Raw genomic sequence first — 17,324 nt, forward strand, 5'->3', positions numbered from 1 at the left:
GTGGACATCTCAGCAAGACAATGATCCCAAACACAAAGCCAAGGAGACTCTCAATTGGTTTCAAAGAAAGAAAATAAAGCTGCTAGAATGGACAAGCCAATCACCAGACTTAAATCCAATAGAAAATCTATGGACAGAACTAAAGATCAGAGTTCATAGAAGAGGCCCACAGAACCTTCAAGATTTGAAGACTCTGTGGAAGAATGGGCCAAAATCACACCTGAGCAATGCATGCGACTAGTTTCTCCATACAGGAGGCATCTTGAATCTGTCATTACCAATGAAGGATATTGTACCAAATATTAAATACATTTCAGTTAGCGTGTGCAATACGTTTTCCCTATGTCATTCCATTTTATTACACAGAACTTCATTTCTGAACTTATTTGTCTTTTTATGTATGGATTGCATGGGTTGTTACCGACATGTGGGGAACATTTCATGTTAATGTCACCTTTAGAAATATATTTACCTAGAAAAATGGTGACTTGTTCAATACCTATTTTACCCGCTGTGTATTCAGTATACCTGCTCATTTTTGCCAGTGGTCTGATAGTAACCACAGCAGAAAAAGTCGTTCAGGAAGTTTCATCACAACTCATAACCAACACACACAGAACTTTGCAAAAGCAAAACTGATCTGTTTCCTTGTCTCAGATATTTTTTGCCATGCATGATCTACAATCAATCTGCTTGCTGCTTGATCTGATCTTAATGCTCCGGGGAGCCCTCTGTTCAGGTAAGACCTTTATTGAACGAGGTGGAAGAAGTTAGGTCTGATTTTCTGAATGGAAAACTAAAGCTAACTGGTTATTATGGAAGCAAAGCTCCCAACTGTCCCTGATTTCGAGGGACTGTCCCTGATTTGGAACAATGTCCCTCTGTCCCTCTTTCCTCCTCATTTGTCCCTCATTTTGGTCTGATCTATATAGTCGTATATAAAATGCACTTTTTATCTATCAAAAAGTGTTTTCCAGCGCTAAATCTTTCATCTTATTTCTAAATTGCTGCATTTGTAAACTCCAAAAGCCAATATAAAGGAATAGTAGTGGTAAAAAAAAGCACTTGTGGGTTTAACCAATCTTGTTTTTTTGTACAATTTTCCTTTAAGGGGGTGTGGCAATGGGGTGTGTCCCATGCCTGCATACTTTTGCTGATAGGTGTCCCTCATTCCCATCTCAAAAAGTTGGGAGGTATGTGGAAGACCCTACAAATGACAGTAGAAAATGACTACAAATGCAAAGAATAATTACCTTATCTAAGGGGAGTCACTTGTTCACTTGTAAATGTATCCTGTCATCTCTTAACGTGTACTATATGCATAGCTCCCAACTGTCCCGGATTTCGAGGGACTGTCCCTGATTTGGAACAAAGTCCCTCTTTCCTCCTCATTTGTCCCTCATTTTGGTCTGATGCATATACCTTTATAGAAAATGCACTATTAATCTATCAAAAAGTGTTTTTGCAATGTTAAAACTTTCATCCAGTTTCTAAATTGTTGCATTTGTACATTTCATAAGCAAATATAAAGGAATATAAGTAGTAAAGAAAAGCAGTTGTGGGTTTAACTAATTTTTTTTTGTATAATTCTCCTTTAACCACTTCCCGACCTTCTCACGTACATATATGTTGGCAGCCCTTCGCAAAATGATGTACAGGTACGTCAGCTCTGATGCACGTGGCTGGTGGTCACAATGACTGCTGGCCACCCGCGGTCGCGGTCACGAGAGACAGAACACAGAACACACAAATCCCGGTTCTGTCAGGAGAGGAGAGACAGATTGTGTGTTCCTATTAGTTAGGAACAGCGATATGTCTCCTCCTGTAGTCACTCCCTTCCCCCCCACAGTTAGAACACATACTGAGGGAACACAGTTACCCCCTTGATCTTCCCCTAGTGTTAACCCCTTTTCTGCCAGTGACATTTATACAGTAATCAGTGGCTATTTTTAGCTCTGATCGCTGTATAAATGTCACTGGTCCCCAAAAGGTGTCAAAGGTGTCCGATCTGTCCGCTGCAATGTCGCATGTCCCGATAAAAATAGCTGATCGCCATCATTAATAGTAAAAAATAAAAATAAAAATGCCATAAATCTATCCCCTATTAGTAGATGCTATAACTTTAGACGCAAACCAATCAATATACGATTTTTTTTACAAAAATATGTAGAAGAATATATATTGGCCTAAACTGATGAAGAAATTTGTTTAAAAAAAAAAATTGGGATATTTATTATAGCATAAACTAAAAAATATTGTTTTTTTTCAAAATTATCTCTCATTTTTTGTTTATAGCACAAAAAATAAAAACCACACAGGTTATCAAATACCACCAGAAGAAAGCTCTATTTGTGGGGAAAAAAGGACGTCAATTTTGTTTGAGTACCACGTCGCATAATTGTCAGTTAAAGCGACGCAGTGCCATATTGCAAAAACATTGGCCTGGTCAGGAAGGGGGTGTGGCGGGGGGGCGTGTCCTATGCCTAGATACTTTTGCTAATAGGTGTCCCTCATTCCCATCTCAAGAAGTTGGAAGTATGCTGTATGTAAACCCAAAATCTATTTTTCAGTACATTTGGGATCATGCCTCACTGTATACAGTTTTTTTAGGAAATCATTATTTAAGATATATTCTGACTCCAACTATTGTAATAGTGACTAGGGATGAGCCGAACACCCCCCCGATTCGGTTTGCACCAGAACCTGCGAGCAGACGCAAACTTTAGAACCCCATTCAAGTCTATGGGACTCGAACGTTCAAAATCAAAAGTGCTAATTTTAAAGGCTAATATGCAAGTTATTGTCCTAAAGAAGGGTTTGGGGACCCGGGTCCTGCCCCAGGGGACATGTGTCAATGCAAAAAAAAGTTTTAAAAACGGACGTTTTTTCAGGAGCACTGATTTTAACCACTTAACAACCGGCCCATAGCCAAATGACGGCTACAGGGCGGTTGCTTAACTCTGGGAGGGCGTCCAGGGACGTCCTCCCAAAATTCCGCTCTCGCGCGCCCCCTAGGGCGCGCACTCGAGAGCATCCGTGACCGCCGGGTCCTCTGGTCCTCACGGATCTCGGTAAATGGCCGCTAATTGTGGCCGTTTACCATGTGACGGAGCGATCACATGTAAACAAACCGGCGTCATCTCATGACGCCGGTTCCTCTCCTCCCCTCCTGTGTACCGATCGGTACATTGTGAGCGGAGAGGGGGATGGATGGATGGTAGCAGCGTTGTGGGCTGCATCTGTAGTGCCCACAGCGCTGCACAGAGACATCCAGCCATCCATCCATCCATGCTCAGCCATTCCTCACTACTCTGCAATGCCCTGCAATGCTGTGCAATACTCTGCAATGCCCTCTGCAATGCCCCACAAAACTCTGCAATGCCCTCTGCAATGCCCCACAATACTCTGCAATGCCCCACAATACTCTGCAATGCCCCACAATACTCTGCAATGCCCCGCAATACTCTGCAATACCCTGCAATACTCTGCAATACCCTACAATACTCTGCAATACCCTGCAATACTCTGCCATACCCTGCAATACTCTGCAATACCCTGCAATACTCTGCCATACCCTGCAATACCCCGAAATACCCCGCAATACTCTGCCATACCCTGCAATACTTTGCAATACCCCGAAATACCCCACAATACTCTGCCATACCCTGCAATACCCCTAAATACCCCGCAATACTCTGCCATACCCTGCAATACCCCACAATACTCTGCAATACCCCACAATACTCTGCCATACCCTGCAATACCCTGCAATACCCCGCAATACTCTGCCATACCCTGCAATACCCCACAATACTCTGCAATACCCCGCAATACCCCGAAATACCCCGCAATACTCTGCAATACCCCGCAATACCCAGCCATACTCTGCAATACTCAGTGATACCCAGCCATACTCTGCAATACTCTGCCATACCCAGCCATACTCTGCAATACTCTGCCATACCCAGCCATGCTCTGCAATACCCCACAAAAATCTGCAATACTCTGCCATAACCCGCAATACCCCGCAATACCCAGCCATACTCTGCAATACTTGGTGATACCCAGCCATACTCTGCCATACCCAGTCATACTCGGCGATACTCTGCAATACCCAGCCATGCTCAGCCATAACCAGCCATGCTCAGCCATACCCAGCCATGCTCAGCCATACCCAGCCTCTGTATGTGGCCAGGCTGTGGAAGTCTTACACATGTGGTATCGCCGTACTCAGGAGGAGTAGGAGAATCTATTTTGGGGTGTCATTTTTGGTATGTACTTGCTATGTGTTAGAAATATTGTATAAATGGACAATTTTGTGTTAAAAAAAAAAAGGCGTTTTAACCACTTCCCGCCTTCCGTCATACGACGTCCTTGACTTTGTGCGGGGATATCTGAATGATGGGTGCAGCTACAGGCATCATTCAGATATCAGCTTTTTCAGCCGGCGATTCCCTACACCATAAGACTGATCATAGCAGCTGTTACACTGCTTGATCGTTCTTACGGGAGGCGACGCCCCCCCCCCCCCTCCCGCCGCCCTCCCGTGCTTCTACCGACTCACCGCTACAATCGAAGCCAGGATCTTTTCTTTTTTTTTTTTTTTTTTTACTTCAGGCACAGCCTAGAGGTGAGATGTGGGGTCTTATTGACCCCATATCACACTGTAAAGAGGACCTGTTGTGCCATATTCATATCACAAGGGATGTTTTCATTCCTTGTAATAGGAAAAAAGTGATCAAAAAAATTTTTTTGGGGAAAAAAGTATCAAACTAAAATAAATAAAGTAAAATGAACAATAAAAAAAAATAAAATTTTTTTAAAGCGCCCCTGTCCGTGTGCTCACATGCAGAAGCGAACGCATACGTAAGTCCAGCCCACATATGAAAACGGTGTTCAAACCACACATGTGAGGTATCGCTGCGATCGGTAGAGCGAGAGCAATAATTTTGGCCCTGGACCTCCTCTGTAACTCAAAATTTGTAACCAGTAAAAATTTTTAAAGCGTCGCCTATGGGGATTTTTAAGTAGCGAAGTTTGGCGCCATTCCACAAGCGTGTGCAATTTTGAAAGGTGACATGTTAGGTATCTATTTACTCGGCGTAACTTCATCTTTCATATTATGCAAAAACATTGGGCTAACCTTACTGTTTTGGTTTTTTTTAAAGAAAAAAACTGTTTTTTTTCCAAAAAAAACGCGTTCGAAAAATTGCTGCGCAAATATCGTGCAAGATAAAAAGTTGCAATGATCACTATTGTATTCTCTAGGGTCTTTGCTAAAAAAACATATATAATGTTTTGGGGTTCTATGTAATTTTCTAGCAAATAAATGAGGATTTTTACATGTAGGAGAGAAATGTCAGAATTGGCCTGGGTGCTCCAGAACGCCTGAAGGTGCTCCCCTGCATGTTGGGCCTCTGTATGTGGCCACGCTGTGTAAAAGTCTCACACATGTGGTATCGCCATACTCGGGAGTAATAGCAGAATGTGTTTTGGGTGTAATTTGTGGTATGCATATGCTGTGTGTGAGAAATAACCTGCTAATATGACAATTTTGTGAAAAAAAAGAAAAGAAAAAAAAAAAACTTGATTTTGCAAAGAATTGTGGGAAAAAAAATGACAACTTCAAAAAACTCACCATGCATCTTTCTAAATACCTTGGAATGTCTTCTTTCCAAAAAGGGGTCATTTGTGGGGTATTTGTACTTTTCTGGCATGTTAGGGTCTCAAGAAAGGAGATAGGCCGTCAGTACTTCAGGTGTGATCAATTTTCAGATATTGGCACCATAGCTTATGGACGCTATAACTTTCACAAAGACCAAATAATATACACTAATTTGGGTTATTTTTACCAAAGATATGTAGCGGTATAAATTTTGGCCAAAATATTACTAATTTTCAAAATTTTATAACAGAAACGAAGAAAAATGTATTTTTTTTACAGATTTTTCAGTCTTTTTTCTTTTATAGCGCAAAAAATAAAGAACCCAGCAGTGATTAAATACCACCAAAAGAAAGCTCTATTTGTGTGAAAAAAAGGACAAAAATTTCATATAGATACAGTGTTGCATGACTGAGTAATTGTCATTCAAAATGTGAGAGCACCAAAAGCTGAAAATTGGGCTGGTTATTAAGGGGGTTTAAGTGCCCAGTGGTCAAGTGGTTAATGATGCTTAAAGTAAAAAAAAAAGTGAAATATTCCTTTAAATATCGTACCTGGTGGGTGTCTATAGTATGCCTGTAAAGTGGTGCGTGTTTCCCGTGCTTAGAACAGTCCCTGCACAAAATGACATTTGTAAAGGAATAAAAGTCATTTAAAACTGCTAGCGGCTTTAACCACTTGCCGACCGCCTCACGCCTATATACGTGAGCAGAATGGCACGGGCAGGCAAAATCACGTACCTGATACGTGATGCCTTCCGGCGGGCATCCCCCCCCGGTGCCATAGGCGGTCGGCTCTTGTTCGCGGGCGATGAGAGGTCAGGGGGAGGCCATCCATTGATGGCCACCCCCTCCCGATCGCTCCCAGCGAATTAAATGCTTCCTCTCCTTCTGTAATGTAAACAGAGGGAGAGGAAGTGATGTCATCTCTCCTGGAGCCGGTCTTTTCGATCCGGCGCCGAGGAGAGAAGACATCCAAGTAAGTTGCACCAACACTACACTTCCAGTAGAACACGCAGGCACACTTTTCACCCCCCATCACCCCCCGATCACCCCCCGATCACCCCCCTGTACCCCCTGTCACTCTGACACCAATAGCAGTTTTTTTTTTTTTTGCATTGGTGTCAGTTTGTGACAGTTATAAGTGTTAGGGCAGTTAGGTTAGCCCCCTTTAGGTCTAGGGTACCCCCCTTTAGGTCCAGGGTACCCCCCTAACCCCCCCTAATAAAGGTTAACCCTGTGATCACCCCCCCGTCACCAGTGTCGCTAAGCGATCGTTTTTCTGATCGCTGTATTAGTGACACAGGTGACGCTAGATAGGGAGGTAAGTATATAGGTTCGCTGTCAGTGTGTTATAGCGACAGGGACCCCTATATACTACCTGCTAAAGGTTTTAAGCCCTTGATTGCCCCCTAGTTAACCCTTTCACCAGCGATCACCGTATAAGTGTTACGGGTGACGCTGGTTAGCTAGTTTGTTTATAGTTTATTATAGTTTTAGGGCACCTGCCGTTTATTACCTTATAAAGGTTTAACCCCCTAATTGCCCGGCGGTGATAGAAGTTAAGTTTTTAGGGTCAGATAAGGTCTGCGTCGCCCCAGGCAGTGTCAGGTTAGCGCCAGTACCGCTAAAACCCACGCACGCAGCATACACCTCCCTTAGTGCTATAGTATCTGAACGAATCGATATCTGATCCGATCAGATCTATACTAGCGTCCCCAGCAGTTTAGGGTTCCCATAAACACAGTGTTAGCGGGATCAGCCCAGATACCTGCAAGCACCTGCGTTTTGCCCCTCGGCCCAGCCCACCTAAGTGCAGTATCGATCTATCACTGACACTTACAAAACACTAAACGCACAACTGCAGCGTTCGCAGAGTCAGGTCTGATCCCTGCGATCGCTAACAGTTTTTTGGTAGCGTTTTGAATCAGTCGCTAACAGTCAGGAGATTTTTTGCCTGTGAGTCTCACTAGTGTACCTCTAAATTTAGAGCCCAAAATGGCAAATCGAAGGTACACTAGTGAAGAGGCCTACAAGATTCTGAGCATGACAGATAGTGAAGAGGAAGTCACTCATCTGTCAGATTCAGGCTCAGAATACGATCCTGTAGAGGACAGTGGCTCCATGACAGATAGCTCTGACGACGGAGTTGTGGTCCCTGCTAAGGTCAGGCGTACCAGACCCCAATCTTCTTCTTCTGTCCTTAAAGTGCAAGAACCGCAGGTCCCTCATATGGAGCAGAGAAGTACTAGTGCCGCTATTCCTTCTGGTGAACTGGCAAGCACCAGCGGCCTAGTACACCCTGGTCGTACATCCAGCACTGCAGTATCACATGGTGACGTGGTGAGTCCCATAAGTGCAGTTCAAGCTGGCGAGGTGGCAAGCACAAGTAGTGTCCCGCTGCCACCAAGAAGACAAACACAGGCCCGTCGTGCCCATAGAGCCCTTCCTGCTGCATTCGCCAATCCGAATTGGGTACCCACCACTTCTGCAGCACCCGTACTTCCCACATTCACTGACCAACCCGGAATTCAGGTGGAAACAGTTGACTTTATGCCACTGGATTTTTATTCGCTGTTTTTCACTAAAGATCTCTATAGATCTATTGTGGACCAAAGCAATTTGTACGCTGGTCAACACATCGCCACTATTCCCCAGTCCTCCCTTGCCAGAGATTGGAAACCAATTACGGTTTCCGAATTTAAGATCTTTCTGGGCCTTTCCCTCCTCATGGGCTTGAATAAAAAGAGTGAGTTGCGGTCATATTGGTCCACTGACCCAATTTACCATTCGCCGTTGTTCTCTGCTTCCATGGCCAGGGCACGATACGAGCATGATTTTGCGGTTCATGCACTTCAACGACAATGAACTCTGTCGTCCTTGTGGAGACCCTGGATACGATCGGCTCTACAAAATTCGGCCCCTCGTAAACCACTTCAACCAACGTTTTGCAGACTTGTTTACTCCCCATCAAGTTGTCTGCGTTGATGAGTCCCTGATTAAGTTTTCTGGCCGCTTGTCATTCAAACAGTACCTTCCCAGCAAGCGTGCCAGATACGGGGTCAAGATGTATAAGCTCTGTGACAGGGCCACAGGCTATATATGTAGTTTTATGGTTTACGAGGGAAGAGATAGTCACGTAGAGCCGACAAACTGCCCTGACTACATAGGAAGCACTGGAAAGATAGTGTGGGACTTGGTGTCACCCTTATTCGGAAAGGGGTACCACTTGTACGTGGACAATTATTACAATTATTATTATTACAATTATTTTTAGTCACTTGTTTGATCATCAGATTGGAGCATGTTGCACCGTGCGATCTAATCGCCGGGGCTTTCCCCAGCGGCTTGTAGATTCCCGTCTTAGGCTGGGGGAGAGAGCCTGCTTGAAGTGTAATAACTTGCTCACTATGAAGTGGAGGGACAATAAGAATGTTTTTGTTCTTACCTCCCTTCATGCAGACACGACGGTCCAAATTCCTACGGCGACTGGTGTTGTGGAGAAACCCCTCTGTGTCCACAAATATAACCAAAATATGGGAGGGGTGGACCTCAACGACCAGTTGTTGGCGCCGTACCTAATTGCCCATAAGGCCAGACGCTGGTACAAAAAAGTGTCTGTTTATTTATTTCAATTGGCTTTGCTGAACGCTCATGTGCTATACAGAGCTTCAGGACAGACTGGATCCTTCCTTAAATTCCAGGAAGAGATCGTCAGAGCCCTTCTGTTTCCAGACGGTGCTCCACCTCACCATCCCTAACCAAATGCAGTAAGCCGGCTGCATGAGAGGCATTTTCTTTATGCCCTCCCGAGTACCCCTACCCAACGAACCCCCCAAAAAAGATGTCGTGTCTGCAGCAAGCGCGGATTTAGGCGTGACACCCGGTATTATTGTCCCCTCTGTCCTGGCAATCCTGGTCTTTGCATTGGTGAATGTTTTGAATGCTACCATACACTAGTGGAGTATTAGCGTAGGGTACAGCACTGCACAGACTAGGACACACTTTCACAGGGTCTCCCAAGATGCTGTCGCATTTTGGGAGACCCAAACCTGGTACCAGTTAAAAAAGTTAAAGTTACAAAAAAAGTGTAAAAAAAACAAAAAAAAAAAGTAAAAAAAAAAAAAAAAAAACACAAAAAAATATATAAAATAAAAAAAACAAAAATAGTTGTTGTTGTATTGTTCTCTCTCTATTCTCTCTCTATTGTTCTGCATTCTATACTGCAATGTTTTATTGTTATGTTTTTATCATGTTTGCTTTATAGGTATGCAATTTTTTTATACTTTGTTTTTTTATTGTTAACCACTTTTTTGTTTTCAGGTACGCCATTCAGCTGCAGAGCGGATTTATTTATCTTGACAGCAACAGCGTTTGCTCCCACGATACATAAAGCCGTGACTCCAGCGCTGTCGGAGGATGCCCCCATGCTTCAGCATATATATATATTTTAGGTAGGCACAGGTTGCGTTAAATGTTTTATTTTTTACTATTTTTTTTTTGTATTTTGCTTTGCAGGTATGGTAAGTATTACTGTTATACTGTAATGTTACTTTGTTTTTTTGTTAACCATCATTTGCTTAGCAGGTACGCCATTCAGTTGCAGCGCGGATTTATTTATCTTGACAGCAACAGCGTTTGCTCCCACGATACATAAAGCCGTGACTCCAGCGCTGTCGGAGGTGATTTCACCACCACAGTTACATACTTCAGCATATATGCCGAAGCGTGGGGGCAGCAGTGGGTGGAGGAGCTATTTGCTCCTGCCTTTTGCGGGAGGATGCCCCCATGCTTCGGCATATATAAACGGTGCATGTATGCCCATCATTAGAAGCGGGTGGATGAAGGGAGGTATTCTAATGGTGGGCATACCCACCGATCAATATCGTTTTTTCGTTCAGCCCACAGGCTGCATGAAAAAAAAGTTAACAATGTATGCCCAACAAGGACCAGCAACATACTGGTATGTTGCTTGACTTTGAGTGGTTATACCAGAATGTAAAAGCAATCCTAGCAGCTAATTAGCCTCTAGACTGCTTTTACAAGCAGTGGGAGGGAATGCCCCCCACCGTCTTCCATGTTTTTCTCTGGCTCTCCTGTCCCAACAGGGAACCTGAGAATGCAGCTGGTGATTCAGCCAGCTGACCATAGAGCTAAGCAGAGACAGGCTCCAAACATCTCTATGGCCTAAGAAACCAGAAGCTACGAGCATTTCATGACTTAGATTTCGTCGGATGTAAACAGCGCCATTGGGAAATTGAGAAAGCATTTTATCACACCGATCTTGGTGTGGTCAGATGCTTTGAGGGCAGAGGAGAGATCTAGGGTCTAATAGACCCCAATTTTTTCAAAAAAGAGTACCTGTCACTACCTATTGCTATCATAGGGGATATTTACATTCCCTGAGATAACAATAAAAATGATTAAAAAAAATAAAAATGAAAGGAACAGTTTAAAAATAAGATAAAAAGGCAAAAAAAAATAAAGAAAAAAAACAAACAAAAAAAAAAACACCCCTGTCCCCCCCTGCTCTCGCACAAAGGCGAACGCAAGTGTCGGTCTGGCGTCAAATGTAAACAGCAATTGCACCATGCATGTGAGGTATCACCGCGAAGGTCAGATCGAGGGCAGTAATTTTAGCAGTAGACCTCCTCTGTAAATCTAAAGTGGTAACCTGTAAAGGCTTTTAAAGGCTTTTAAAAATGTATTTAGTTTGTCGCCACTGCACGTTTGTGCGCAATTTTAAAGCATGTCATGTTTGGTATCCATGTACTCGGCCTAAGATCATCTTTTTTATTTCATCAAACATTTGGGCAATATAGTGTGTTTTGGTGCATTAAAATTTAAACAAGTGTGTTTTTTCCCAAAAAAATGCATTTGAAAAATCGCTGCGCAAATACTGTGTGAAAAAAAAATTAAACACCCACCATTTTAATCTGTAGGGCATTTGCTTTAAAAAAATATATAATGTTTGGGGGTTCAAAGTAATTTTCTTGCAAAAAAAAATAATTTTTTCATGTAAACAAAAAGTGTCAGAAAGGGCTTTGTCTTCAAGTGGTTAGAAGAGTGGGTGATGTGTGACATAAGCTTCTAAATGTTGTGCATAAAATGCCAGGACAGTTCAAACCCCCCCCCCCAAATGACCCCATTTTGGAAAGTAGACACCCCAAGCTATTTGCTGAGAGGCATGTCGAGTCCATGGAATATTTTATATTGTGACACAAGTTACGGGAAAAAGACAAATTTTTTTTTTTTTTTTTTGCACAAAGTTGTCACTAAATGATATATTGCTCAAACATGTAATGGGAATATGTGAAATTACACACCAAAATACATTCTGTTGCTTCTCCTGAGTACGGGGATACCACATGTGTGAGACTTTTTGGGAGCCTAGCCGCGTACGGGACCTCAAAAACCAAGCACCGCCTTCAGGCTTTCTAAGGGCGTAAATTTTTGATTTCAGTCTTCACTGCCTATCACAGTTTCGGAGGCCATGGAATGCCCAGATGGCACAACCCCCCCCCCCCCCCAAATGACCCCATTTTGGAAAATAGACACCCAAAGCTATTTGCTGAGAGGTATAGTGAGTATTTTGCAGACCTCACTTTTTGTCACAAACTTTTGAAAATTGAAAAAAGAAAAAAAAATATGTTTTTCTTGTCTTTCTTCATTTTCAAAAACAAATGAGAGCTGCAAAATACTCACCATGCCTCTCAGCAAATAGCTTGGGGTGTCTACTTTCCAAAATGGGGTCATTTTGGGGGGTTTTGTGCTATCTTGGCATTTTATGGCATTCGAAACTGTGATGGGTAGTGAGGAGTGAAATCAAAAATTAACGCTTATAGAAATCCTGAAGGCGGTGATTGGATTTCGGGGCCCCGTATGAAGCTAGGCTCCCAAAAAGTGCCACTCATATGGTATCCCCGTACTCAGGAGAAGCAGCAGAATGTATTTTGGGGTGTAATTCCACATATGCCCATGGCATGTTTGAGCAATATATCATTTTGTGACAACTTTGTAAAAAAAAAAAAAAAAATTGTCACTTTCCCGCAACTTGTGTCAAAATATAAAATATTCCATGGACTCAACATGCCTCTCAGCAAATAGCTTGGGGTGTCTACTTTCCAAAATGGGGTCATTTGGGGGGGGTTTGTGCCATCTGGGCATTTTATGGCCTTCAAAACTGTGATAGGTAGTGAGGAGTGAAATCACAACTTTACGCCCTTAGAAATCCTGAAGGCGGTGCTTGGTTTTCGGGGCCCCGTACGCGGCTAGGCTCCCAAAAAGTCCCACACATGTGGTATCCCCGTACGCAGGAGAATCAGCAGAATGTACAGGCATCATTCAGATATCAGCTTTTTCAGCCGGCGATTCCCTACACCATAAGAACGATCATAGCGGCTGTTACACTGCTTGATCGTTCTTACGGGAGGCGAGAGGGGACGTCCCCCCCCTCCCGCCGCCCTCCGGTGCTTCTACCGACTCACCGCTACGATCGAAGCCAGGATCTTTTTTTTTTTTTTTACTTCAGGCACAGCCTAGAGGTGAGATGTGGGGACTTATTGACCCCATATCACACTGTAAAGAGGACCTGTCGTGCCATATTCATATTACAAGGGATGTTTACATTCCTTGTAATAGGAATAAAAGTGATCAAAAAAATTTTTTTGGGGAAAAAAGTATCAAACTAAAATAAAGTAAAATGAACAATAAAAAAAAATAAAAAATTTTTAAAGCGCCCTTGTCCGTGTGCTCGCATGCAGAAGCGAACGCATACATAAGTCCCGCCCACATATGAAAACGGTGTTCAAACCACACATGTGAGGTATCGCTGCGATCGGTAGAGCGAGAGCAATAATTTTGGCCCTAGACCTCTTCTGTAACTCAAAATTTGTAACCAGTAAAAAATTTTAAAGCGTCGCCTATGGGGATTTTTAAGTAGCGAAGTTTGGCGCCATTCCACAAGCGTGTGCAATTTTGAAAGGTGACATGTTAGGTATCTATTTACTCGGCGTAACTTCATCTTTCATATTATGCAAAAACATTGGGTTAACCTTACTGTTTTATTTCCAAAAAAAACACGTTCGAAAAATTGCTGCGCAAATATCGTGTGAGATAAAAAGTTGCAATGATCACTATTGTATTCTCTAGGCTCTTTGCTAAAAAAACATATATAATGTTTTGGGGTTCTATGTAATTTTCTAGCAAATAAATGATGATTTTTACATGTAGGAGAGAAATGTCAGAATTGGCCTGGGTGCTCCAGAACGCCTAAAGGTGCTCCCCTGCATGATGGGCCTCTGTATGTGGCCACGCTGTGTAAAAGTCTCACACATGTGGTATCGCCATACTCGGGAGTAATAGCAGAATGTGTTTTGGGTGTAATTTGTGGTATGCATATGCTGTGTGTGAGAAATAACCTGCTAATATGACAATTTTGTGAAAAAAAAGAAAAGAAAAAAAAAAAAACTTGATTTTGCAAAGAATTGTGGGAAAAAAAATGACAACTTCAAAAAACTCACCATGCATCTTTCTAAATACCTTGGAATGTCTTCTTTCCAAAAAGGGGTCATTTGGGGGGTATTTGTACTTTTCTGGCATGTTAGGGTCTCAAGAAATGAGATAGGCCGTCAGTACTTCAGGTGTGATCAATTTTCAGATATTGGCACCATAGCTTATGGACGCTATAACTTTCACAAAGACCAAATAATATACATTAATTTGGGTTATTTTTACCAAAGATATGTAGCGGTATAAATTTTGGCCAAAATATTACTAATTTTCAAAATTTTATAACAGAAACGAAGAAAAATGTATTTTTTTTACAGATTTTTCAGTCTTTTTTCTATTATAGCGCAAAAAATAAAGAACCCAGCAGTGATTAAATACCACCAAAAGAAAGCTCTATTTGTGTGAAAAAAAGGACAAAAATTTCATATAGATACAGTGTTGCATGACTGAGTAATTGTCATTCAAAATGTGAGAGCACCAAAAGCTGAAAATTGGGCTGGTTATTAAGGGGGTTTAAGTGCCCAGTGGTCAAGTGGTTAATGATGCTTAAAGTAAAAAAAAAAGTGAAATATTCCTTTAAATATCGTACCTGGTGGGTGTCTATAGTATGCCTGTAAAGTGGCGCGTGTTTCCCGTGCTTAGAACAGTCCCTGCACAAAATGACATTTGTAAAGGAATAAAAGTCATTTAAAACTGCTAGCGGCTTTAACCACTTGCCTCACGCCTCACACCTATATACGTGAGCAGAATGGCACGGGCAGGCAAAATCACGTACCTGATACGTGATGCCTTCCGGCGGGCATCCCCCCCCGGTGCCATAGGCGGTCGGCTCTTGTTCGCGGGCGATGAGAGGTCAGGGGGAGGCCATCCATTGATGGCCACCCCCTCCCGATCGCTCCCAGCGAATGAAATGCTTCCTCTCCCTCTGTAATGTAAACAGAGGGAGAGGAAGTGATGTCATCTCTCCTGGAGCCGGTCTTTTCGATCCGGCGCCGAGGAGAGAAGACATCCAAGTAAGTTGCACCAACACTACACTTCCAGTAGAACACGCAGGCACACTTTTGACCCCCCATCACCCCCCGATCACCCCCCTGTACCCCCTGTCACACTGACACCAATAGCAGTTTTTTTTTTTTTGCATTGGTGTCAGTTTGTGACAGTTATAAGTGTTAGGGCAGTTAGGTTAGCCCCCTTTAGGTCTAGGGTACCCCCCTTTAGGTCCAGGGTACCCCCCTAACCCCCCCTAATAAAGGTTAAACCTGTGATCACCCCCCGTCACCAGTGTCGCTAAGCGATCGTTTTTCTGATCGCTGTATTAGTGACACAGGTGATGCTAGTTAGGGAGGTAAGTATATAGGTTCGCTGTCAGTGTTTTATAGCGACAGGGACCCCTATATACTACCTGCTAAAGGTTTTAAGCCCTTGATTGCCCCCTAGTTAACCCTTTCACCAGCGATCACCGTATAAGTGTTACGGGTGACGCTGGTTAGCTAGTTTGTTTTTTGTAGTTTATTATAGTTTATTACAGTTTATTATAGTTTATTATAGTTTTAGGGCACCCGCCGTTTATTACCTTATAAAGTTTTAACCCCCTAATTGCCCGGCGGTGATAGAAGTTAAGTTTTTAGGGTCAGATAAGGTCTGCGTCGCCCCAGGCAGCGTCAGGTTAGCGCCAGTACCGCTAAAACCCACGCACGCAGCATACACCTCCCTTAGTGCTATAGTATCTGAACGAATCGATATCTGATCCGATCAGATCTATACTCCCCAGCAATTTAGGGTTCCCATAAACACAGTATTAGCAGGATCAGCCCAGGTACCTGCTAGCACCTGCGTTTTGCCCCTCGGCCCAGCCCAGCCCAGCCCACCCAAGTGCAGTATCGATCGATCACTGACACTTACAAAACACTAAGCACACAACTGCAGCGTTCGCAGAGTCAGGTCTGATCCCTGCGATCGCTAACAGTTTTTTGGTAGCGTTTTGAATCAGTCGCTAACAGTCAGGAGCTTTTTTTGCCTGTGAGTCTCACTAGTGTACCCCTAAATTTAGAGCCCAAAATGGCAAATCGAAGGTACACTAGTGAAGAGGCCTACACGTTTCTGAGCATGACAGATAGTGAAGGGGAAGTCACTCATCTGTCAGATTCAGGCTCAGAATACGATCCTGTAGAGGACAGTGGCTCCATGACAGATAGCTCTGACGACGGAGTTGTGGTCCCTGCAGGCCCGGATTTACTCCCTTTGCCGCCCCAAGGCGGGTCCTTCAATGCCGCCCCCCCCCCCCCCACACACACACACACACACCACCATTCTCGTCCTTTATCGATGACTGCTACAATAGATCAATTAAAAACATATCTCCACACACGAGAACACTGAAAATAACTGGCTTTAATTGTACAGACTGAAAATTCTCTGTAATGCAGAAAATGCCTTTTAAAGATTATAGCAGTAAGAAACTCCCTACAATTTTTTAGTTCTAATTTTTTTTTTGGCAAACTCATCGATAATATCTTTGTAGGACAAAGTATTTAAACGTTCTGACTCAATGGCAAGTAAAGCTAAACTGTTCAGTCTTTCTTGACCCAAAGATGATCGTAAATAGTTCTTTATGCAAATACATTTCATTCATTTCTATGCACCACAGCTCAGTTGCAGTGCATAGAAACAGTATGCATTTTGCACCACACTGCTCAGCACGCACTGGTGCTGTTGCAGTGTGAACAGGACACATAGAAAACAATTGTTTTCTATTGCCCTTGGAGAGACCTGTGTTTTGCTAGTGCAGAAATCACAGACCCCCTTTTACATCAGTGTCTTCAGTCCCCCCCTTCACATCACATCACAGACCCCCTTTTGCATCAGTGTCCTCAGGTCCCCCACCCCCCCTACGTCACATCCCCCCTGCCTCATCACAAACCCCCGTCACAGACCCTCATTACAGACTGACCCATCACAGGCTGACCCTCCCATCACAGACTGACCCCCCAAATCACAGACCCCTCATTACAGACTGACCCCCATCACAGACTGACCTCTCCCATCACAGACTGACCCCCCAAATCACAAACCCCTCATTACAGACTGACCCCCCCCATCACAGACTGACCTGACCCATAGCAGAGCCCCCATCATAGACTGACCCCCCATCA

General features: G+C 43.4%; 1 protein-coding gene across 1 annotated transcript in view; it reads left to right on the top strand.

Annotated features, from left to right (window-relative positions):
- The first annotated feature begins 594 nt into the window (after positions 1–594).
- The window catches only part of LOC141129341 (uncharacterized), a 145,054-nt gene continuing 128,324 nt past the window's right edge, over positions 595–17,324 (top strand). Inside the window, exon 1 of the mRNA XM_073617316.1 lies at positions 595–739. Within this exon, the coding sequence (XP_073473417.1) occupies positions 670–739 (70 nt within the window). The 5' untranslated portion in view covers positions 595–669. The remainder of the gene's footprint in view (positions 740–17,324) is intronic.

The sequence above is a fragment of the Aquarana catesbeiana genome, linkage group LG02 (assembly GCF_042186555.1).
Source record: "Aquarana catesbeiana isolate 2022-GZ linkage group LG02, ASM4218655v1, whole genome shotgun sequence".
NCBI lineage: Eukaryota > Metazoa > Chordata > Amphibia > Anura > Ranidae > Aquarana > Aquarana catesbeiana.